The 24019-nt window shown below is 41.2% G+C and overlaps 1 protein-coding gene across 1 annotated transcript in view; it reads right to left on the bottom strand.

The window, feature by feature from the left end:
• igdcc4 (immunoglobulin superfamily, DCC subclass, member 4) overlaps window positions 1–24019 on the bottom strand; it is a 56980-nt gene that overhangs the window by 13038 nt on the left and 19923 nt on the right. The window contains exons 3-14 of the mRNA XM_020079688.2: window positions 18211–18352; window positions 13997–14130; window positions 9415–9549; window positions 8384–8536; window positions 6051–6461; window positions 5810–5974; window positions 4924–5061; window positions 4257–4439; window positions 3157–3372; window positions 2275–2376; window positions 1979–2165; window positions 695–822 (exon numbers count right to left, since the gene is read on the bottom strand). Coding sequence (XP_019935247.2) covers window positions 695–822; window positions 1979–2165; window positions 2275–2376; window positions 3157–3372; window positions 4257–4439; window positions 4924–5061; window positions 5810–5974; window positions 6051–6461; window positions 8384–8536; window positions 9415–9549; window positions 13997–14130; window positions 18211–18352 — 2094 coding nt within the window. The remainder of the gene's footprint in view (window positions 1–694; window positions 823–1978; window positions 2166–2274; window positions 2377–3156; window positions 3373–4256; window positions 4440–4923; window positions 5062–5809; window positions 5975–6050; window positions 6462–8383; window positions 8537–9414; window positions 9550–13996; window positions 14131–18210; window positions 18353–24019) is intronic.

Raw genomic sequence — 24019 nt, 5'->3', positions numbered from 1 at the left:
AGACCACAATTATAAGGTCAACAGCAGTCAAAAAAACTTTTTAACATTCCAAATTATCTCCATGGGAAAAATTTGAAAGACCAAGGAATACCCTCAAATTGTATTTGTTATGCTTTTTCCTTTAACCTTTATTTATAACAATAATAACTTTATTTGTATAGAACTTATCTAAACAAGTTTACAAAGTGCTTGACACACAAATAATCCATATCAAAATGAGGAATGAATTATAATAAATGTATACATTTACAGAAAAGCCCAACAGTCCCCACATTCTAACAGAATGACCTGCATCCTGATCCCCCTCTTTCAGAAATGTGTTCGCACACAGTTATACTTGCTGCCACTCAAATAATAATATAAATATAAATTCCTGTATTTCTTGGCACAGTGAAGTTCCCTTTCAGCAGCTTAAGTGACTTATTCAAGGGCACTGCAAAGGATGTAATGGAAAGGAGTGCTTTCATTCATCCATATCCAGTGATTGAAAAAATGCTTTAGACTGAATGAATTCTCCAACCCAATAATTTTAAGACAGCTCCCATCTACTGTAGATAGACTGTGACTAGTGAACACGTTTTCAAAGCCAAAGGGAAACCAGGAGGCTTTTGAAAGGTTGGATCAATGAACAGGACATATTAACAACGTATGCATATACAATTTATATTAACAACGAGGTATTTAAGCAACTCACGGTCAGACAAAGTGGACTCCTCAACTGTGCCACTGAAGGGTCCCACCACGTCCACTGCATTAGATTGCACTGCCAGCTCATAACGGGTGAAGGGCTTCAGTGCCCCGAGGAGTATCTCCTGAGCAGAACTGCATCATATGAAGAGGAGAGAGTCGCATGTTATAAATTCTGCACCAGCAGAGAAATCATTTACTTTGTAATAACTTCTAGAGTTGATATTACCTTTATATTGTTACCTCTTATCTCACAGCAAGACCATACGACTTAAAACAATTATTGAATAGATCTGACACAATAAGAACAGTGAAGAGATTAAGGATCTAAAGATTATCTCCTGATATAAGGTATAATCCAAGTTTAAGTGTACAAGGACATATGAACACAAAAACTGAATTATGTGCTTGTAGTTGTTGCTTCATAAACACTTCACATTGACACAATGGAGGTACTCAGCACTGGGAAATAAATGCGTTGAGCAGAGTTGAACAGGTATTCTTAAAGATGAAAGACAGCCAACTTCAGGCACTGTGAGGCAGAGCAAGAAAAACGCTGACATTTATTGGAGCAATTTAATGAAACCAACAGATTAGTGTGAGAAATTGAACACCAAACTAAACTATAGCCTTAAATCATAGACTGTATATGAAGACGGAGGACATGACATCTTCCCAAAAGTGAAGCCAAATCATATTGATCACCCTCTGGTGGCTGGCTGCAGTGTAGGTCATAAACCCTGTCTTGGATATGGACTTAGCGTGAGAGTCATAGTACACATCTAATTTTTTTTCTATCACACCGATGTTTGTCCAAGGGTCATTTTTCTGTTAAGTTAAGTTTTAATTAATTCTGTGATGTTATAAAATCAGGGTGCAATGTCGTGATTGACAGCTGAGATTGACTCAAGATTGGTTTAGTGCCTTCGTCAACAATACTCAATCCTGCAGCGCCACACCAAAATTACGTCAAAGGTACAAGATGGCTGCACCTGCATCCTGGATATTTTGGCTTCATATTTGAACAAAGGGAGGATGTGGAGATGTATCGTCCATCTTTATATACAGTCTATGCATGAATTACACAAGTTATTTTTGCTCTGGCAACAGTGGCTGTGAAAAATGTTTCTATTTGGTTTTGGTCTGTTTTAGAGGTTAAATCATGATTTTTAAGTTGCCTATTTCATCAGTGTTTGGGTATAAACTAATGAGGATGAGTTTGCCCGAAAACACTGTGGAGCTAAGCCTTGTTATTTTGTCCTCTATTGCATCAAGGGTTATGAGCTCTGACCTCATGTGATAGGAGACCAGGGAGGCGTTGGTGGTTCCCGCTGGGCTGCAGCGCACTGTGTAGTTGATGATGCGTACATTGCTGAACCGCGGTTTCTCCCAGCTCAGCCAGATGGAGGTGGAACTGTTGGCTTTGGCCTGGATGCTGCTCGGGGGCATTGGAGGGGGGCGCATAGGTGGCGATGATGCTTAGACACACACAGAATATTATTTGTTATTATTTACTACCAAGTTATTGTAAAAGACATCCAACCATTCACTAATGTATACATTCACACATGCATGGAGATGTCTTACTTCTGTCATGGGCCTTGTCTGTTCTTCCCTTCCACATTGCAGCTGCTCCATCAATGTGCTTGTTGAATGCCCAGACCCTCACCTCATACTGCCGGTCAGGGACTGTCACACACACACACACACACACACACACACACACACACACACACACACACACACACACACACACACATTGAGAGAAGAAAACAGAGTGAGAGGAAGAGAGGGTGATGCTTCATACAGTACATATGAACATGTAAACCCAGGCAGCCTCTTACAAAGACAAGACTTTAACATGACACAAGACCTTATTAATATAAATAATAGTTATCCAAATAACAGTTATCTGGACATAGTCAATGCGTTTGAGGTCTGTTTAGATTCTGCACCTATACAACCTGGTTTGGAATTCCAGTCGGCTCATTCATCTTTTTATTCATTCACTGTTTGTGGAGACATTCTAATTCTGCTGTCACTCCTACCTGACATCTCCTTCCTCCAGTCACCTGACCTGCTCCTCATCCCCACTCATCTCCTCCCGAGTCCTTCATTAGCTCCCCAGTACACACGCTTGTCCATTTCCACTTGCCCTCGGCCAGTCTTTGGACCTTGGCCAATCCACTTTAATTTCCTGCTTGTATTTTTGAATCTTATTAACTTTGATATCTTCCTCCTGACTAATCCACAAGACAGTTTTTGACTGAGATGCTAAACTCTTAACAATTATTTTCGTTGAGAGAAGCCGAAGACACTTAACTCAAGGAAATATAAGACCATGAATGTTGTCTGTGTTGTTATTGCATTTACCTGGAATTTTTCTATATCTGGGAAAATGAAAATTAGAATATTAGAATAAACTTAAAGGCAAGTTACATTCAGATGGGTGTTATGGTGACAACTCACCCAGTCCAGTGAGCAGATGATACCTCGCCTTCTTTCGGAGCCTGATGGTGTGGGTTTGAGTTGTCCTTTTCTCACCAGTGGCTGACTCCTCGGTCTCGACCTCTCGGCAGGAAAGCTTGTAGCCAGACACCAGGGTGTGATTGGGTGAGGGATGCCATGTCACATTGAGCGTGTTTACTCTGGCTCTGATTTTCAGCTCAGTGGGGGCAAAGATCACTAAAAAGGATTGGAAATAATAAAAAAATCAAATAAATGTTCCGCCAATCAAATTCACAAGATGCAACATTTCAACTTTCCCATACTGTCTAAATATATACTTTACAGCCAGCTGATTACTTGAAATGAAAGTTATATCATACACTGTATATATTTAATTTCATAGTAATAAGTATTGTAGCATCTTAACTTTCATCACACATACACCCATATGTAATTGACCATCTTTCATTTATGTCATGTATGTGTCAAGAATTTTAATTCATTTGTGAGTAGCCATCAAGGTAATATTTATAAACATATTCTCCATGTGAATATACAGAATCTGTAGATTTTGGGGTCCGAAACCTTGTGGTTATTATTTCTAGTTTGTGGAGGCTTTAGTTCCCTGCAGGTAATTTATCTGCATTCATATACAGTTGGCTGTTAATACAGTTAAGTCAAAAATGTTGGATCTAAAAGAAAAACAAAAAGTGAGAGAAATTGGGTTTTTTGTGTTGAAAGGTTAAACTGTCAACACCACATGTTCCAAATCTTTGGCTGTTGCACCATGAAACTAATTTATAGTTAAATGATAACCGATGGGCTCCGAAACTGCAATTTAGGTAACCCCATTAAATATGGCTAAACTAACTGTTTCCAAACTAATAATATCTTATAATGTTTCTGTAGAGGCTTTATAGTTACTTATTCAATTGAAAGAGAAAAATGATTTAAATTGTCATGAAAAAATTCTTTAAATTGTCTGAGTCATTATGGTGAAAATATATTTAGCTACTAGGTATTTTCATGTCAATGAGTCTAAACTGGATTGGACCATACACAGGATAGACATATTCTAACAACAACAACAGAAATTCAGAACATGGGTTTGTGTTTCTTACCCATGCTGTGGTCACTGTGGTTGTAGTGAGCTAATGTCTGGTGCTGGGCCCACTCTGATGGGACCCCAAAGCCGATGCCTGTTCCAGCTGCAATTCTCAGTTGGTATGCCTTGTTGGGCTGCAGCTCTCTCAGTGTGAACTGAGTCTCATTACCCCCCACCTCCACTGAGAATACAGTGTCCACTGTGGGAACAAACAACAATTACATTAATAAATACTGTAAGTACACTATCTTTGAGTTTTTATGATGTAATGATTCATCATATAAACATTGTTCTGTACATGTTTTTGCAATAATTCAAAATAAATTGCTGTCTCTCAAGGAAAACCTGTTATTACACAGCTCTTCTCACAGTGAGCTGGATCTATCCACACATTACAGAGACGTTGGTATATATTTAGAAAAGATGATGCTGTTCTGCAAGTGCACTCAACATCATAAACCCTCACATGTACATCTGCAAAATAATTTGAACTCCTTAACCAGTTTAGAAAAGAATATTATTTCATAATGTAATGTTGACTCTTAATACTTGTCCTTCTATACCAATCACTTGTGGCAAGACACAAATTGATCTGAAAGTGCACTCAGTGTGTCACAGCGATGTTTTTTCACTGGCAGTTGAAATCAGATTGTTGTCAGCTGTGTCCAGCAGGGATGACTAACCCTGATCCAGAGAGCTGTACTCGATGCGGTAGCGGGTGACAGCTCCTCGACTGTGCTGTGAGGACAGTGGGTGCCACATCAGCCTGATGTCTGTAGGGGAGGTGCTGGCTATGGAGAGCTGGGGGGGTGCACTCGGCACTGCAGGAGGGAATGAAAACAGAGACACTGATCTGTCTGTTGATGCACATTTAAGCCAAATCCTGCAGATCTGTGCAGTTACTGGACAGTTGTAAAACACACTGTAACTGTAATGAATCTATCATAGACTGAATATAAATGTGGACAACATGACAGTTCCAAAAAAAGTGAAACCAAAGTATCTCGCCACCTCGTGGCTGACTGAAATATGGCTCATGAAGCCAACCTCCTCCATGTTAATGGATTGGACATGGACCACACCAAAAAATCATAGTTAACATTAATATAAGTTTGGTGTTTACTCGTTATTTGACGGTACTACAGCAGAATTAAATGATGACACTGAATCGCGTTTGGTCAAGTGTGTCAGAGGGACCTCACTGCAACAGCTCCATCCCATGATCGCTACTCCACAAGCACAAGATGGTAGCATTGCTATACCCAAAATCTTTATTTCTGGACACTGGATATAATCTATCCATAAAGATTTCAAATGTGCATTACATCAGTGTTTTTTTACAATAAAATGTTGGCAAAACAATAATTAAAAAAAGTAAATACTGTTATGTCTATATTACGACTATTAGATTTTAAATTGCGACAAAAAACACTGAAGGGACAAGATTGGTGATTCATGAGTACGTAAAATTCCGTTACAAGGTTGTGAAGCTAATAATGCGTGCTTTGTGAGGCAGTGAAGTAGCCCAGGCTGGCCTGATTTGACCTGCGTGTTAGTTTTATAACTCACCATCCTCCAGCATCTCTACAGTAACAGGCAGGGATCGAGAACTGGCACCCATGGGAGAGTAGGCAACCACAAAGAATCTGTAGGCAGTATGCGGGAGAAGCTCTTTGACGTGATATTCTGTGGTGTCGTTGTTCATCGCAAACTGGTACTCCACATTATCTGAGCCTGGAACATGTAAAAAAGTATTCAAATCAAATACTTGTTTAGAAACTGAAATGCCTACTATAAGATAGAGGCATACCTGCAGCGCGTTGGCAGTGCACAGAGTAGCCGATGATTTGGTCTGAGTTGTACTCAGGTTTCTCCCAGGTGAGCAGGGCAGATGTGCTGGAGTAGGGTGTGGCAGACAGGTGACGGGGAGGGCTAGGGAGACCCTCCCTCACAATGACAGTCAGCTTGGCAGTGGCACAGGCCGTGCCCAGCCCATTGTCTGCTATGCACTGGTAGTAGCCCGAATCCTCCGGTGCTAGCTGGTTAATAAGCAGGATTCCAGGGATTTGAGTCTTCACTTGTCTGAATGGCTTGACGGGTTTGCCGTTCTTCAGCCAGTGCATCACGGGAGGAGGCTCCCCTGAACTGTTGCACACAAACCGGGCTGTGTTGCCCCGAGACAGGGACACTGTCTCTGGAGGCTGGAGAATCACTGGAGGGGCTATAAAAAACAACAATTTAATTTGTGCAACAAAAAAAATAAAGGTCCCATATTGCAGAAGATGAAAATGCACAAAGCTACTTTTCATAAACCGTATCTCAACCTTCAAAAGTCGATGATGTTGTATACAATGGCAAAGGACATAGTACATGAAAGTATCTCGAGAATGATCCTTGTGACTTACTTCTTTTGCTCAGAAGGGTTGTGCCGTTCCAATAAAGGCTTAGTGGCGATCATAGCCCTTTAGAAAGTTGAGCCTTGAACTGTACATTAATAACTAATCAAATACTGGATGTTTTCTGTGATTATTTATCCAGTTAAAAGCAGTTATTATTGTTGTTAGCATGGTTATTTGTTGCAAACAGGCAATCCCAAAATGTCTTGGGTTGTCAAATGAAGAAGAGGAAAAGAGAAAGTAACCGAGTAAGAAACCAAACAAGAGTGAATATCGTAGCATATTTCACTAAATTAGGCCAAAGGATCTGGATTAAACATTGGCACTTTATCATTGCATAGCCTTCCCAAGGATAGTAATATTAGAGACCAATGACCAAAGTAAATAGAAGGGACTGCATATACTGTATATGAAACCTTTCCAGTCTTAACGACCACTCTAAGTGCTTTACAGGTCAAATTCAGCCACTCACACACACATTCACAAAGCACTTTCCTATCACATAGACACTGACTTTGAGATTCAGTGTCTTGCCCAAGGTCACTTTGACATGCACACACCTTGTTCTTGCTTGACATGAAGACTGGAAGAGTTGGGGGGATCAAACCACAGACCTTCTGGTAAGTGGGTGAACCAAGCAACCTCCCGTGCCACAGCCGCAGTTAATCTTTAGAGCGTTTTTATATTTATTTTCAGCTAATTTCAGCACTGACTCACCATCCGCCTTTTCATATACCACTGAATTTTACCAAGCTACATTAGCAGGCATTAAACTGTCAACAGTGGCCTGGCTGTGTCCTGCTTAGAAAATGTTCAACCAATCGCAAGAGAGGCTCAGTAGAGTTCAAGAGAGAAGCGTGAGTTTAAACTACAATGAGCTGGTATTAGAAGAAATATCCTGAATTAAACCACCAGAGAAGTGTACAATAAAATGTGACCTTCACAGAAAGATTTATTATTGCACTTGAATTAATTGTTGATCTTGAGAGAGAGATTTTAAAGGAAGGTGTCCAAACCGATTTAGTACAGGAAAAGCCTTAATAGCGTCTTAATAGCGAAAAAAGAGCCCCTCCAAGGATGTGCCCAGCTTCATCAGAGGTTTATCGCAGAACCTCGTGAGATCAGAACACGAGAGAAAATACACCCGAGGGAGATGGTGTGAAATGATCAATAATCAGAAATCCTCACAGAATGAAAATGTGCTAATTCTACGACAAAAGACAATCTCACACACACACACACACACACACACACACACACACAAACACAGTCATATCCCCAGGATTTCAAAGGACATTACATTGACTTACATCGATCTCCTGGTGACTGACTCTCACCTTAACAATAGTTACTACTTGTCTAACCCTAACTCCAACCTAACATAGACTAAACCTAAGCTTAAACCTAAACTTAAACCTACCCTAACCTAACCTAGCCTTCTAACATGCCTTAGCCTTAAAATGTAATGATTTATGTTACATGAATTTACCCCATAATGTGACTGTGTGAACAAATTCAGATCTTGACAACATGAGTTATACCTGGACCACACACACACACACACACACACACACACACACACACACACACAGATACACATGCCCCCTCTCTCTCAGATCACAGACTCATAAATTATGCTGCATACCAACACTGATTTGGAGGCTGGTGTCCTCCTCCTTTTAACACGTGTGTGTGTCTAAAACAACACGAAAAGATCAGTTCAGTAATCCTGCTACTTGACTCTTACCAGGCACATGCAGCTCGGCAGCAGCAATGACAAACTCTCTGGTCTTGGGCTTGTTGGCCCGGCAGACATAGACGCCGGCATGGTGACGCCTCGTGTCCCTAATCACCAGGTTTGTTGCGAGGACAACCACATCAGTGGAAATGGGCTTTCCATCTGATCAAAGGGCAGAGTGAGAAAGAACAACATTGCCAGATCATACAGTAAAAAAGGAGAGAAAAAAAACATTTGCCTTGAGAAAAGTGAAGATCATTCCTCAGGCTTTCAGCTGCAGCAGAAAAACAGCACAAAGGAGAAAAGCATCGCTTTAAGCAGCAGTGGGATTTGACTTGTAATTACACAAGCTCACCAACAGGTGGCTCTGTGATTTTCCAGTCTGGGTTCACTGAGCCATCTGCATTGGCACACTCCTGGGCTGTGGGTGAAATCACTCACTATTCATCCTATATAGTAGATCACTATTTAGCTGATCCGCCATTTTGCAGTGTTGTAGGATTTTCTACAGACAATGTCTATCTCACTACAGCATGTGGGGGAAACAGTGAACAACATGATCACTATAGAAGCATCAATTACCACTTTGTGCAGGGCAGTTTTCGACATCTGACATAATGAAATATATCCACTATTAATTGTGAATGAATTTCTAATGCAGACAAATCACAGTATGAAGAAGAAATGCCAAATGTTTCCCAACAGTATTCGCACAAGGACTCTATGAGTGCATGCGTGTGTATCTTTGTGCGTTTGGTGAATCAGAGTTGTGGAGGAGGGGATGATTCAATGTGACATATTATTTTATGCAAAGCGCGGCTCAATGTACAATAGCAGAGGAGGTTAAGAAGAGACAGCGACCGTTACTGAGGCCACAGCTCCACAGCCACAGGTACATAGCTCTGACTCTGACATATCACCGTTTGTTTTTTGTGTGTGAAAAGACGGATCAACACACAGATAATGAAAAAACAGCAGATGCAGCTAAAAGAGGAAAAACAAATAGGATGAAGAACAAGTGAGAGCATTAGAAGTGTTACCTTGTCTGCTCCAGGACACCAGAGGCTTCGGCTGGCCTTGTGCCATGCACTCCATCACAGCGGGGCGTCCCAGCATCACTGTGGCATTCTGAGGTGGTGCAACTATCACAACTCTGTTCAAGGCTTCAGTAGGACCTACGACAACAACAGAAGTTTATAATTAAGTGATATGGACCAGTAAATACTTGAAATATCAATGACTCACTGTGACAGTTGAAGTTGACTTCAATGTTCTCCAAAGAAGTTAAACAAAATGGAAATTCCGTCTGGAAATCAGGCTACTGCTGCTGTTCCAACACTCAACAATGTTGAAAAACGCACCCAAAAATCCTCGAACAATATTTAATGAGTTCTTTTCTGACTCATACAACATCCTTCCACCAAGTTCTGTGTAGATTAGTTTAGTTGTTTTCATGTTGCTTTCAAACAAACCAACACACAAACCGACAGGCATGAAAACATCATTTCAAATGGCAGAGGTTAATTAAATATAGTACTCTATATGTAGAATCTCTAATTTCAGAATATATCATATTCTAAATACATTTATATAAATACTAATATCATAAATATATAATATATTTATATAATATCTATAATATTGCAGCTGGTATACGTGGAATTTATTTTACAAATATATACATAATATATGATAATAAATTATAATATCAGCTAAAATTGCTGATAAAAGATTTGGTTATAAAAGAGAGAGATAAATAAAGGAGGAGGGTCAGCATGACGATACTGCTCCACAGTTATTCCTTACTGAGTTGTGGTGAGGGTTATCTCCCATTCGAGGATAAGTTGTTAGAACTAATTATGCACTTGGTGAACACATTTACCTTCTATTTTTGTACGCACACTTCAGGTTTAAGTTACGCAGCTCCACACCAGACTGGGGATCTGAACACACTTGTGCCCAGTGGGTGTTGGCATACACATCTTGTGATGGCTGACTGCCAACACAGAGTATTTGTTGTGTATTTTGTAAATGGACAAACAAGGTGCTGATATTTCTGTGTGCCCTCATTTTAGCTGATAAAAATCCTAGAAAGAATTAAATGCTGATTTTGGTCACTACACACTACTGATTTTCTGACAAAAAAACATCTGCACATGAAAAACTGTTTATCTGTTGCATTAGCATTTGCAAGCCTTTCCTACACAATTGAGCGGTAGTTAGCATCTCATTACAATTTACATATCTATCGTAAAATCAGTGTACTGTATCAAGCTGAAGATTGGACAGGATTTAGAGTGCTGACTTCTGAGGATTTTAAGTAACTCTGAGATTGACTTCATGTCTAACTCAGCCAGTCACTTCATCATCAAAACCGTCTCTGTAGTCAGCTGATTGGTATCTGGTCGAGGCTTCATCAATTCTTATTAGACAGCTGATGTGGATATAACCTGAATCTAACAGGAAGCCTTGATTAGAGAGGATTCTTCTGTGAGAGGGTTTGCCAGGAGGCAATGGAAGCTCTTACATCACAAAATGATTATTTACAGGCAGCGATGAAGGGTCCTTCACTGACACACACTGTACAAAACATACTGTACTTGTTCCCTCTGAAGTCATGAGACAGAGAGAGGAGGTGATTTTCTGAGTAATGAAAAAGCACCTGATTGTTCAGAAAGGGTTTGGCGATACGAGAAGGAGAAAAAGAGAGAATCCTTTTGTGTGAGAAAAGGTATAAAGCATTAATTCAGTTGACAGAATGGCCTCAAATTATGTAAAAAGGGTGCAGTGCTTATGCTTGCCAGGAAGCAATATGTACATACATGCTTGGCATTCTGTAAACACATTATAAATTAATAATGGAGATTAGATACAGCAGCCCTCGCTGATGCACATGGCTTTAAGTGTGCCTGTCTGCCTCTGCGAGGACTGCACTGCAGGGCACGCCTTTGTAGGGTTCTTGTTTGTAGACGAGATGGGTGTGGTGCAGTGTGTGAATAAAAAAGGAGAGGTTAAAGAAAATGGAAGACACTAGAAGATGTAAGGTTAAGGCAGGTGGATTCTCCAGCTGCGCGAGTTAAGTACATGAACTTGATGACCCCGATGCAAGCTGTCAATGAGATTTGAGGAATTATATAACAGTGCAAGCAAGTGAAGTCATGGCATTGGATGCAGCAAGTGAATAATGTAAAAGCCATAGCCTGTATGGTAATAGCTGACAATAGAGACTTCAGCAGTTTCATCTGAGATCAGCAGGACTACCATAGATAAGTAGAGAGAGAGACACAGAGAGACAGAGAGACAGAGACACAGAAACACAGAGAGACAGAGAGACAGAGACACAGAGAGACAGAGAGACAGATAGATAGAAAAAAAGACTGTTTGGCTGAAGCCAAGCTGAAAACTTTACCACACACAACACTCTACCTCATCCAAACTCACTGTATATGTTTAGGGTTAGGGGTTAGGGTTAGCTAATTCCAGATGACGTTGCACAAGAGGTCACTAGCGTATCACAGGCCAACCATTCACACCTATGGTCAATTTAGAGTCAATCTGTTTGTCTTTGGACTATGGGAGGAAGCATGAGTATCATGAGGAAACCCACACAGACACAAGCAGAACATGCAAACTCCACATAAAAAGATCCCGGCCAAACCAGGTTACTTCTCGCTGTGAGATGTCAGTGCTAATCACCAATCAACTGAAACTGCTCCTGTTAAAATGGTGGTGAAGCTGTTATACTTGTTCCCTCTATTGCAGGTTACAGCAGCCATGTCATTACTGAACTCATTACTCAACAGTGAGTGAGTCTCCCCTTCCCATTTTTTTTCTTTTTGTTTTTCTGTTGAAGGACACAAAAGCTGTGATTCGAAAAAGAGGTTTCCACAGAGCAGCCAATTAAAGTTGACTGATCTCTTGCGAGCTGGTGGCAGAGGCTCATCATGTGGCATGGCTTTAACGTGGGCAGCCTAATGGTGACATCTCACCTCTAATGAAAGATTCAATGCGTCATGTCGATCGCCACAGCAGAATACACTCTGACAGTGATGACCGTGGTGCTTCAGTATTTCAATGTGGTTCTATTAGTGAGATATTTTGATCACATTACTCCCACTCTGTTCTCATGTGTGTGGTTATATTGTGAGAGAATGAAAATGGAGTTCGGTCTTGATTCTGTACAATTGCCATTCAGCTGCAGCTGCTGCTGTGCATGTGAAGCATTGTGTATTTGTACAGCTGAAGTGACTACAGTCCAGGAATAATCAGAGTAAACACATCCCTTCTAAACAAATTCTGAACTAGAACAGTTTCAATATGTTCTTTTGTATTCTACTGTAATGTATCTCTAATCACTTGTGAGCAGAAACCCACGATTATCTATCTACCAAATCCAGAAATCTCTGTCTGGGTAACCGCTCATCTAATAAGCTTCACACTTGGTATTTGTATTGTTCAGGGCATATGGAACTGTAATGTCGAATTTGTACCATTTGGACAAGTAAAACATTCACTATTAATAAACTTTGAATAAAAATGCTGGGACTCATCAGTGTAAGTGCCGTTGTTGATGACAACAACAGCAATGACAACTGGTTCTCCAGTTCAGAGTTCTGCGTACTGAGTTGAGCTGAACTCTTAATAAACAGGTGAACAGCTCTTTGCAGCTCAATTACAGCAGGACAGTTTTACAGTTTCAGAAGGAAAGCTGCACCAAGTAAACAGCCCATTCAAAACATCTTCAAAACTGGGACTTCACTGGTTATAACAAATAATTAGTCACATATTTTAGGCAAAACTGATAGACAGACAGACAGACAGACAGACAGGCAGGCAGGCAGGCAGGCAGACAGACAGACAGACAGACAGACAGACAGGCAGACAGGCAGGCGGATAGATAGATAGATAGATAGATAGTCTGTTTGGCTGAAGCCAAGCTGATAACTTTACCACACACAACACTCTACCTCATCCATTCTCACTGTATATGTTCAGGGTTAGGGGTTAGGGTTAGCTAATTCCAGATGGCACACTTCATCCATAGATTATCTTTAGCCTAGCATTTTTCCTTTGAGGGTTGTGAGGGCAACTGGAGCTAATTCCAGATGGTGTTGCACAAGAGACAGGTACACCCTGATCAAGTCACTAGCATATCACAGGCCAACCATTCACACCTATGGTCAATTTAGTAGTCAATCTGTTTGTCTTTGGACTATGGGAGGAAGCAGGAGTATCATGAGGAAACCCACACAGACAAAAGCAGAACATGCCAACTCCACAGAAAAAGATCCCGGCCAAACCAGGGTACTTCTCGCTGTGAGACTAATCACCAATCACCCGAAATTGCTCCTGTTAAAATAGTGGTGAAGTTGTTGTGGAAAAACAAGAGGATACTTTAAAATAATGATGCTGAACTCTTTCTTTGCAACAATATTCTCCAGATTACAATTAGATGAGTCATGGTAGTTTCAAACCCACAAAGTGCAATACAAACACGACATAAGAGAGCAACACCTTTTGTTAGCACCAAGACTGAAATTAGATTTTTCAGACTGGTGTGGCAGCTCCCAGTGGAGCCCAGCCACCTATTCAGATGTTACAAAGCACTGCAGCAGACATCACCTGTGGTGACAGTGAGTCGAGCCTCATGACTGATGTCCTTCCGGGCAGAGTTAGAGGCGACGCAGCGGTAGGCACCCTCATCCTCCTTGGTCACCTCAAGGATCTGGAGCACCCCGTTAGGAAGGGAAATGAACCTGTTGCACGCAGGGAAAAAACAGAGAATGAGAGAGAGAGAGAACTGAATAAATCACTTAGAGTCCTGTAACATGGAGCATGCAGCTGGGTCCTCACAAACTCCATCCTTCTTTATTGAGGAGAGGATTTTGTGTACAACCATATCAAAGAGTGGTCACAATTCCTAGTTATACAACTCAAAAGGTGACTTATAAAAAGTGACTGAGAGATTGAAGTTTTGGATAAAGACAAAGACGAGAGCTCCAGAGAATCACAAAGTATTACGCCCACTCTGTTCTCCTGTGTGTGGTTATATTGTAAGAGAATGAAAAGTGAGATTGGTCTGGATACTGTACAAAAAAAGCACAGCATCAAAAATATATTTTTATCTTTGTTCTATTTGTACTGTTGATATTTAATATGTTTGCTTGAATGTTCCAGACACATTGAAATCCAGCAAACTGTTATTGTTTTTATCATAACAAACTAACTGTCTTCTTCCTGATGACTCCATCCCTCCTCCTCCCCAGCCTGCATCCTCTACAGTGTCCTTCACACTTCACCATGTTAGAAGACAGCTGAGGAAAGTCCACTCAGGCTGCGGGCCCCAATGGTGTCAGCCCCAAGGTGCTCAAAGCCTGTGCCCCCCAGCTCTGTGGAGTGCTTCACCGTGTCTTCAACATGAGCCTGAGTCTTCAGAGGGTCCCTGTGTTGTGGAAGACATCCTGCCTTTTTCCTGTACCAAAGACGTCACATCCCAGTGGCTCCAAGGACTACAGACCGGTGGCTCTGACATCCCACATCATGAAAACAGCTCCAGGATGGAGGATCTCTCCAGGGTTATGGCCCATGGTCGAACACACTTGGATCCCCTTCAGTTTGCCTACCAGCCTCGGCTAGGAGTGAGGACACCATCATCTACCTGCTGAATCGAGTCTATGCCCACCTGGACAAGCCGGCTAGCACTGTGAGGGTCATGTTTTTTTTTTTTTCTCCAGTGCTTTCAACACCATCAGGCCAGCTCTACTGGGCGAGAAACTCATAGCACACAGGTGGATGCCCCCGTCCTGGCCTGGATTGTGAACTACCTGACTGCCAGACCACAGTATATGCGCTTGCATCACTATGTGTCTGACAGAGTGGTCAGTAACACCAGGGGCCCCACAGTGGAAGGTCCTCTCTCCCTCTACACCACAGACTTCAGCTACCAGACAGAGACCTGCCATCTCCAGAAGCTTTCTGATGACTCTGCAATAGTTGGATGTATCAGCAAGGGTGAGGATACTAAATACAGGGCTGTGGTGGATCACTTTGTCACACGATGTGAGCAGAACCACCTACAAAGACAAAGGAAATGGCTGTGGATCTGAGGAGGGTCAGGACACCCATGACCCCTGTTTCCATCCAGGGGGGCAGCATGGACATTGTGGAGGATTACAAATATCTGGGAGTTTAGATCGACCAAAAGCTGGACGGGGCTAAGAACACTGGTGCCCTTTACAAGAAGGGCCAGAGCCGCTTCTATTTCCTGAGGAGACTGAGGTCCTTCAACATCTGCTGGACTATGCTGAGGATGTTTTATGAGACTGTGGTGGCCACTGCTCTCTTGTTTGCTGTTGCGTGGTGGGGTAGCAGACTGAGGGTTGTGGACGCCAACAGACTCAACAAACGGTTCCACAAGGCCAGTGACGTAGGGGTAGAGCTGGACAACTCCTCCCTCTGAAAAACTCAGACTGGAGTCATTGCAAGCATATCCATTTGCACTAAATATTCAATTAGTACTGTAAATTTATTATTTTATTGTATATATTTCATATTTTATTCTATATTTTATTTTAAATCTTATATGCTATATTTCTACCTTTTACTTGGAGCAATTGTAACAAAAACAATTTCCCCCTGGAAATTATAAAGTATTCTGATTCTGATAACCTATTACAATCACTAAAATATGACCAGTGTTCTGAGAGGAGAAAGGGGAAGGTACTGGAGAGAAAAGTAGAGGCAGTGGATGACTACAACATTTAGGGAAAGAAAGAAATAATGAAAGGCTGTGAAGAAAAAGTGGATCAGAGAAGAAACACAGAAATAGAGGTGGAAAAGGCATAGTGGTGACGAAAAAGAGAATACGGCAGAGGGGCCAACAGAGAGGTACAGGCAAATTAGAGTAAGGAGAGAGAACAGAGAAAGAAAAAGCCAGTGATGTATCATCCATCCTTTATGGTTCATCTTTTTGAGAGGCCATTAACTGCTCCTGAGGTGGGAGAGCTGCATCCCGCCAATGAAACCTTATAAGCAGCAAGCTGTTTGTGGGTCACACAGGTCTGCAACAGCCATTAGCACTTAGTCCTGTGTAATAAGGCTTGAGCTTGAAACAAATTCCAAGGCGACAGGGCCAGTGGAGCCACAGAGAAATGTCAATATTGTTAAGTGGCTGAGAATATTTGTGAGACCGAAATGACGGTGAAAAAGAGAGAGTGTGAGAGAGACCCGTCGAGGATATGACATTTTGAAACTGTATTTTTTTTTATCTGTAAAAGCGCAGGTTTTCAGTGATGACCTTGTTGGAAACTCAAAGTGATTGTCCACTGCTCTTCTTACAGTTGGTAAAGTTCTTAAAATGTACTTAGAGAATAGAATAGTTATAATAATTAGAATATGTGCTTCAATCTCACTGGCAATGGCATTATGAATTGTTATTATTCGTAGCGGTAAATCTTGTATTATATTATCATTGTCAGATTAATGTTTTTCGCTATCTCTGCCCTCTAACCCCTTCACTGCAGTGTGTAATACATGCAGTATATCCTCCGGGGAATATACAATGAAATGATGAGGCAATAGTAGGGCTGCAATGAAACAACATTTTAAAGATTTGCATCTATATGTGTGTTTCACATCTTTGATGAATGTAGAAGTGAAGTTTAACTGTCAAACTTGACAACAAAATGGGTTTTCTGATTTTTCTAGGTTGAGTTTGTAGCTACAGCACTCTAACATTTAGTGTGAAAGGCCTCTCTCCAACTAAAGCTAAAAGAGACTCATAAAAACAATCGTGTTGTTTCTTTACCTTAACATTGTCATACCTACACCAACCTCTGGATTTTATATTTTGTTTTCAGAAATTTTGATAATCTGATCTTTATGGAAACCTCAATACAGCCTCAGATATTAAACTCAAAAGGGGAGAGCCACAGATGTGATGTGATGTCAGCTTGACATCACATTCAGGTCAACTTGCATAAAAGTCACACATAGCCACAAATGTATGAGTCATTGTAAGAGTAAGTATTTCACTAACTACTTTTAAAGGTCCAGTGTGTAAGATTTAGGTGAAAGAGATCTATTGGCAGATATTTAATGTAGAATAATCCTCATGATGTTTTCTCTAGTTTGTTTCAACTAAATCTTATGAATTGTAGTTTTCTTTACCCCAGAAAAGACTGTTTTATATTTAAATACTATATTTACATTGTGGGGACCCTCTCTACGGAGGCCACCATGTTTTTTACATTAGTCCAAACTGGACAAACTAAACACCTTTTGAGTTTTTATGACAACTGAAGTTCACCACAGGTTCTTTTTCATGTTTGAAAGGAGAGGATGTGGTGAGGGGTGTTCAGCTGCAACATGCAATTTCAACGCTAGATATCACAGAATTCTACGCACTGTACCTTTCATAGGAAATAATGAATAATCAGTAACTGTAAAAATTCTATACTGAAAATAGTTATGTTGAAATCCTGACATCAACCGGATGTTGTGAACTGGTGGGGGCAATTCGATTATTAGCAAATTAGTAATAATTAAAATCATTAATATATATCAGTGGCCCGCTGGGTAACATCACAGCCACATCAACCCAAATCCAGTCAGAGGTGGTAGTTTAAATTCAAACCAAACTTCTCACATTGATGATGATGGCGGGATTTGGCACAGTTCCACAAATCTATGAACCCTGATTCAGGCTCTACTGGTCCAAGGATATGGCAGGAGAGCCTCTGAAAAACCCCACTGCTAATTCCTCAGAAGTAATGAATAGACAAGAGAAGATGGAAAAAGAAGGAGATGAGGGACAACAACACATAAAGAAGGGTCACCTGGTCTCCTCAGGGAGCACCACTCTGTTCTTTTCCCAGGTAATAACAGGTGTGGGTACACCCTCAATCTGGCATTCGAAGCGGGCAGCGCCACCATCAGGCACTGTCTGGGGTGATGGCTCTTGGTGGAACTTAGACAGACCTGTAGGGATAAAGCAGAGTTGGAGATGTAACAGTGAACAGACAAAGAATAAAAGAATGGCCCACGTCTAACGAGCACTGTGCAACTGACATTTAAATGATCTGAAATCTGTGTCATGTCATCTACTTCTGGTATGATGAATATAACACACTGTATTTAATCTGGGTCACATTTTATGTGACAGACTGCAATTATGTTGAAGCCATTGTCCACCACTGGTCTAAAGCTCTCGTTAGATGATGCCGACGAGGCAGAGCTGTTACATCCCTGTTAAAGTCCAGGGGATGAAGTGAATAAAAATTATAACAAAATCTACCTTCCTGTAAACAGAGAAACTTGGCTAAAGTAAAACACGAATCAGGAAACAGGAAACTACAATAAACACTTTCTCTTCCAAAAAAGGATTATCGATCTTGGTTCATTATAACTCTAGTTGACAACACACAGCCTGAAAGTTGCCAAATGGCCCCCTGGCACTGCCCGCATCTCCCCTCCCTGATTGTGCTCCCCACAGCACACACTCAGCCATCCACTGCAGGGAGGGTGAGGGGTGTACCTCCAGGAAAACACTAAACAAGCAAAATGCAGCACTACAGCCATAACAATGACACATATCAAATACACAAAATTACACAAAGATCCACAGCTTTGGTTTAAACAATGAAATTAAAGTGAGTTTCTTCAATTTACATCTTGAGAATCACATCAAACCATTTTGGGGCTTTTAAATGCACTATTCTAAACTTGTAATTTAATTACAGTTGCTCAGACCATTTGAATACCCTTGAATGTCCTGATTAAGGGAAATCTGGGGACATAATCAGGCTTGGCTTGGATTATTTCTCTCTCCAGGTCGAGTCTTGGCAGGCCTCCAGATTTCATCACAGCCTCAACACATTTCGCACACAGACCGGAGATCTTCTGACTGTAGGTAACGCCGAGCACCAGGGGCCAGCACTGAGCACTATCTGAGGGCCTCTAACCTCTGACCCCCTGAGCAGGCTGCAGGAGACGAGAACAAAAGTGGTTGGTTGTCCCAGCCACACATGCCTCCAGCTCCAACTAAAGGAGCAGAGGGCTGGGAGGGGAGGGGAGGGGAGGAATCAAAGAGACAGAGACAGAGAAGAGAAAGAAGACAGAGAAGGCAACCAGAGAAAGGAAGAAAGCAGGAAGGTAGACAGAAAGAAGCACTCCAAGGGCTGGACCAAAAAGATACAGTGCATACTACATGGAGAAATAAAGAAGAAGAAGAAAGTACACATTGTAAATTGTGAGTATACTTAAATGAATCTGAGCACAAAAATATTTAGTAATGTAATTCCTCAGTTTTTCTGCGTCCTGTTCTGTAACATGCCCATGTGCATATGATTGCAGAACTGAGACCAGCACAGTGTGAAAACGTGTAAAGATTAACATGAAGTGCTACGTATATAGTACATCCACCTATGCCAGCAGAGACAAAGGTGATTCAGAGAGGTGCTTACCCTATAGATAGATGGCAACATGTACTTTTCTTCATTTCAAACATCCCTGAAAGTAATCACATCTGTGAGACACTACTCACCACACTTAATACTTAATACTAGTATCTGTAAGATCTGATAAAACTCCATGCTTGATATTTAGGACTTACTGCTTCATATTTTAATCACTGCTGCTTTGTAAACTGTTCTACTGTGAATATAAATTATTCAAACTGAGTTTTAAAGACAGGACATATCCTAATAAGTGCTGGCCACAAAGTACAGCAAAGGCTGCTGGGAATGTCATAAAATGTAGATATTACCTGATAATGGCACCAGCTGATATTATATGATACATCCTACTTTTACTTAATTTATTTTCAGCAAAAGAAACCAAAAGTTTTGTTTTATGAAATGATACACATGTCAATCCAACTGTGTAGCTATACAGAGAAAGCAGGGGATCTCAGAAATGTTGGAATACATCATTGGGGAATCATGAGGTTCTTTACATAATCATGTTTATTAATTAGGATATTTTAATGGATAAGTGGAAACTTTGAATGGCTGGTGGCAATGGATGAAAAATCTGGAAATCAATGCAGGATTCAATCATGATTTAATAATTATTCAATATTATTTAACATAACCAAATATTATATGGTTATCAATCCAGCACCTGTTGAGATATTTCACTAAAAAATTAAAATGTTAACCTACTGGTGGTAAGGTCACTGAATAACCATGATTCATCCTCTGGAACAATGAATTTCTGTACAAAGTAACATAGCGATCCACTCAATCTCACATTTCACATGACAATGCATTAGACAATAGCATTAGAGTGAAGACCCTGACATGTCATCAGACTTAAACAACAGAACTATGGAAAAGAGGAATGACACTAACTTGTAGACAGTAGCCATTTTCAGATTTGGATGTTTTCAAACTTGCAGCCTATCAAATATCTGTGTAAAGATTTCTAAAGTTGAAAGCTTCCAAAGTCTCACAATCTATTTCCTCCAAACCACAGTGAGCTGGAGGAGTCACAGCCACTAACCCCTATCACACCAACTGTTAGTCATGGCAACAAACCGACCATCTGTGTTTTCCTTCTGCACAGAGGGAAGAGAGTTTCTCAATGGGTACACAGAGGCTGACACACAAGCCTGGCCATAGTAACAGAAAGCATTTGATTCATTTCAGAAAAAAAAAAATCTTGGAATGACTTGCAGAGGCAGCTTTGCAGGAGGAGTTGATGATTAACCCCTGCCTCTTCCAGCCATTACACACTGTGATGCCCTCATGTAAACACACCACCTGTAACACTGCCAGAGAGTGGAGCGCCTGACTGGGTGCCAGAGTGTGAATGTGAGTTCGAGAGCATGTGAGCCAAGCTACTTGTACCTCAGTGTTTATACGGTGTGTCTTGATGCCTCCACACAGGCATCTCGTGATTATATTACTGGATCAGCGTGTGAATTTATGTGCACGTCTGTAAATGGGAAGGTGGGAGTATGTGAGTAGCGGACAACAGCTGATCAGCGACGCAGATGTTAATGAAAGGGGGCAAGGGGGTGGCTGCTCAGAGAACACACTTTTCCCATGCTGTGATGGAACAAAGGCAACTCGCCGAGCTTCCACCTCCACTCTGTCAAAGCATAATCATATTAGTCTTTTCCCAGGACTCCATGAGTGTCCCCCTGGCCCGCAATGAAATTCCACGGCAGATCCGTCCAGCACCACGCGGAGCACACACTCAGATTTTGCAAAAGTTGACACTGTTCTGCCCGGCACTGTGCTGATACACCACTGGGCAATTTCTTTTGGAGCGCAGCTCTCCCAGGAAAGGTGACACATCAAGCCACAGGGTCAAAAATATGTCCAATTGTTTCCTAGCAACAAGGTCTTCCTATATTTTAAAGGAACATTTTCAGGCGGCTCTCGGGCACTGTGTAAAGAGTGTAACCTTTTCCTTCCCCTTCCTCCATATCTTGTCTTTCTTTGCTATACCTCTCGTTTTTCTTTTCTCATTGCATCCCCCACTCTCTCTCTCTCTCTCTCTCCTGGCCTTGACTTTACCCAACTCTTTCTCTGTGTATTTGTCCGTCCCTCTATCTATGCCCCACTCTTTGGCCCCAGAGCTATCAGATTGCAGCGTTTTTCCCCTCCCCTTGTGCGAGCAGTTAATTTTACCCATGACCTCTTTGCTACCCAGCTTTCAGACAGAGTATCAGTGTGAAAACCCATCAGGCCCCAACACATATTTGTAATGGCTGCTGGATAAAAATTGCACTGCGATTATCTTTTGTCCGTTTTACAATATTTCACCACTTTTAACTTCATTGTGTCAGAGATCATTGACATAGCAAAAGAAAAGACCATTTATGGCACATCCAAATATCATTCTCCCCATCCTGTTCCCATTGCAGATTTGGTATATTTAATTGTGTAATTTGAGACCACAGTGATTTTATCTCCAGATAGCTCATTAAAAACATGTGGCATAAAAAGACAGATATGTTGTAATGAAAGCACCCATTATAAAAAAAAATCTGTTTTACTTTAGAGAGGATGCGCTTAAAATTCAGAAAACTGTGATGAAGAGAAAGCAGCTCTGACATCACTTCCTTTATTGAAATGCGAGGTGAAAGCTACTGGGAATTAGGAAATATTGACATTCACTCCAGCAGTCTCATAATCAGAAAGGTTAATTGGTCTAATTAACTCTAAAAGCTGTTATTTTTCCCCGGCATCATCATTTACACATGGATGTTTTTGGTAATGTGATGTGCACGCTTATTGCCGCCATGGCAATTTGCAAGAGAAAGGTGAGTTAGAGGCAGTGAACCTATTTACATTTTATTCATCCAGTGAAGACTCTTCCACATGTTTTTAACAAGGCAATGGGTGTCATGCACTGAGACAAGCCACTTAGACTGGACCAACTGGCTTCCATAACATGTTTTCACACTTGATCTCGCCTATGTTCTTGCTTCAGTCTCATTTCTGGTGGTGAGGACGCAGTCGGAAATGAGAACGCCCACACAATATCAATGTCGAGGCATTTCGGCTTCGACCTCGTACACACTGGCCACATCTATCTCATAGCCTCTCACTGCTGATTTAATTCAGATCCTGCACACAAATACAGCACATAGACACATACACAAACTGAAGGTCATTCCTAATGGTCTCTGAAGCCTTTCCTTTCACCATCCCCGCAAACTCTCTTCAGCCTTTTCTGCCTTCCCACCATTCATCTAACGTCCCCCCTCCCTCCACTCAACTCCTTATTGTCCCTCAAACAAGAGCTCCTCATAAATAGGCATGTGAAAGCTGACAAAAGTGGGGGCATCCAAAGAGGATACTGTCTCATTTTACACAAAGCTAATGACTAAATAAAGACTACCACTTAGGAGTGTGAGAAAAAGAAGGCTCCTTGGAGAGGGCGATTAAAGAGCTGCAGTCGTCCCTCACATCCACGTCTTCCTTTTTGCATCTGTTGTAACCGCCCACTCTTTCTACTTCACTCTAAATAACTCTGAACAGCAGATTTTTGTTTGAGCATGTACCTGTTCCCAGGACACTTGTTAGCGCTCCACCAGAGGATAAGTCTCTTATCTGCAGCAGAGGAGGAACCAAGTTCATCTCCAGCCATGCAAGCAAAGTCCCCTGACAAATCTGACGATTCACACTGCTCTGTGTGGTGAGCACACATTCCCTGACTGAATGTTTTAAATGGATGAGTGAGTTAAACCAATTGTTGTTACCTTACAAATCATAACAATGTTTTGATCAGCCTAAACACAAACAGACGCAGACCAATTATTGTGATGGAAATAACGTAGAGGTAATTATGCCAGATGCAGCTTATTCATAATTATCAAATTTTCCTATTTGAGGCAAAGGAACAGTTTGTCTTTTCAAGAAGGTGAGAACATTGATTCTGCTTTCAGGCTACGTTCATACTCCTTCAGTTTTGTTCGAAAATGGCAGTTTCAACAATTTCTGTCCACGCTTATGTTCTGGCTCTGTATTATGGTACGGTTCACTATAACAATTTGCAGGAAGTGCAATATAAGTGCAACTAAACTGATTTTTTTTTTCTTTTTCTTTCTTTTATTATGTTTTTTTTTTTAACCAAGGTGTATTCGGAAGAGATGTGTCATTACTCTGCAGCAGAAGATGTGTAGACTTTCTG

Source organism: Paralichthys olivaceus, chromosome 1, assembly GCF_024713975.1.
Source record: "Paralichthys olivaceus isolate ysfri-2021 chromosome 1, ASM2471397v2, whole genome shotgun sequence".
Lineage (NCBI taxonomy): Eukaryota > Metazoa > Chordata > Actinopteri > Pleuronectiformes > Paralichthyidae > Paralichthys > Paralichthys olivaceus.
Note: the sequence above shows the minus strand (reverse complement) of the source record. Positions and strands in the feature narration are given on the sequence as shown.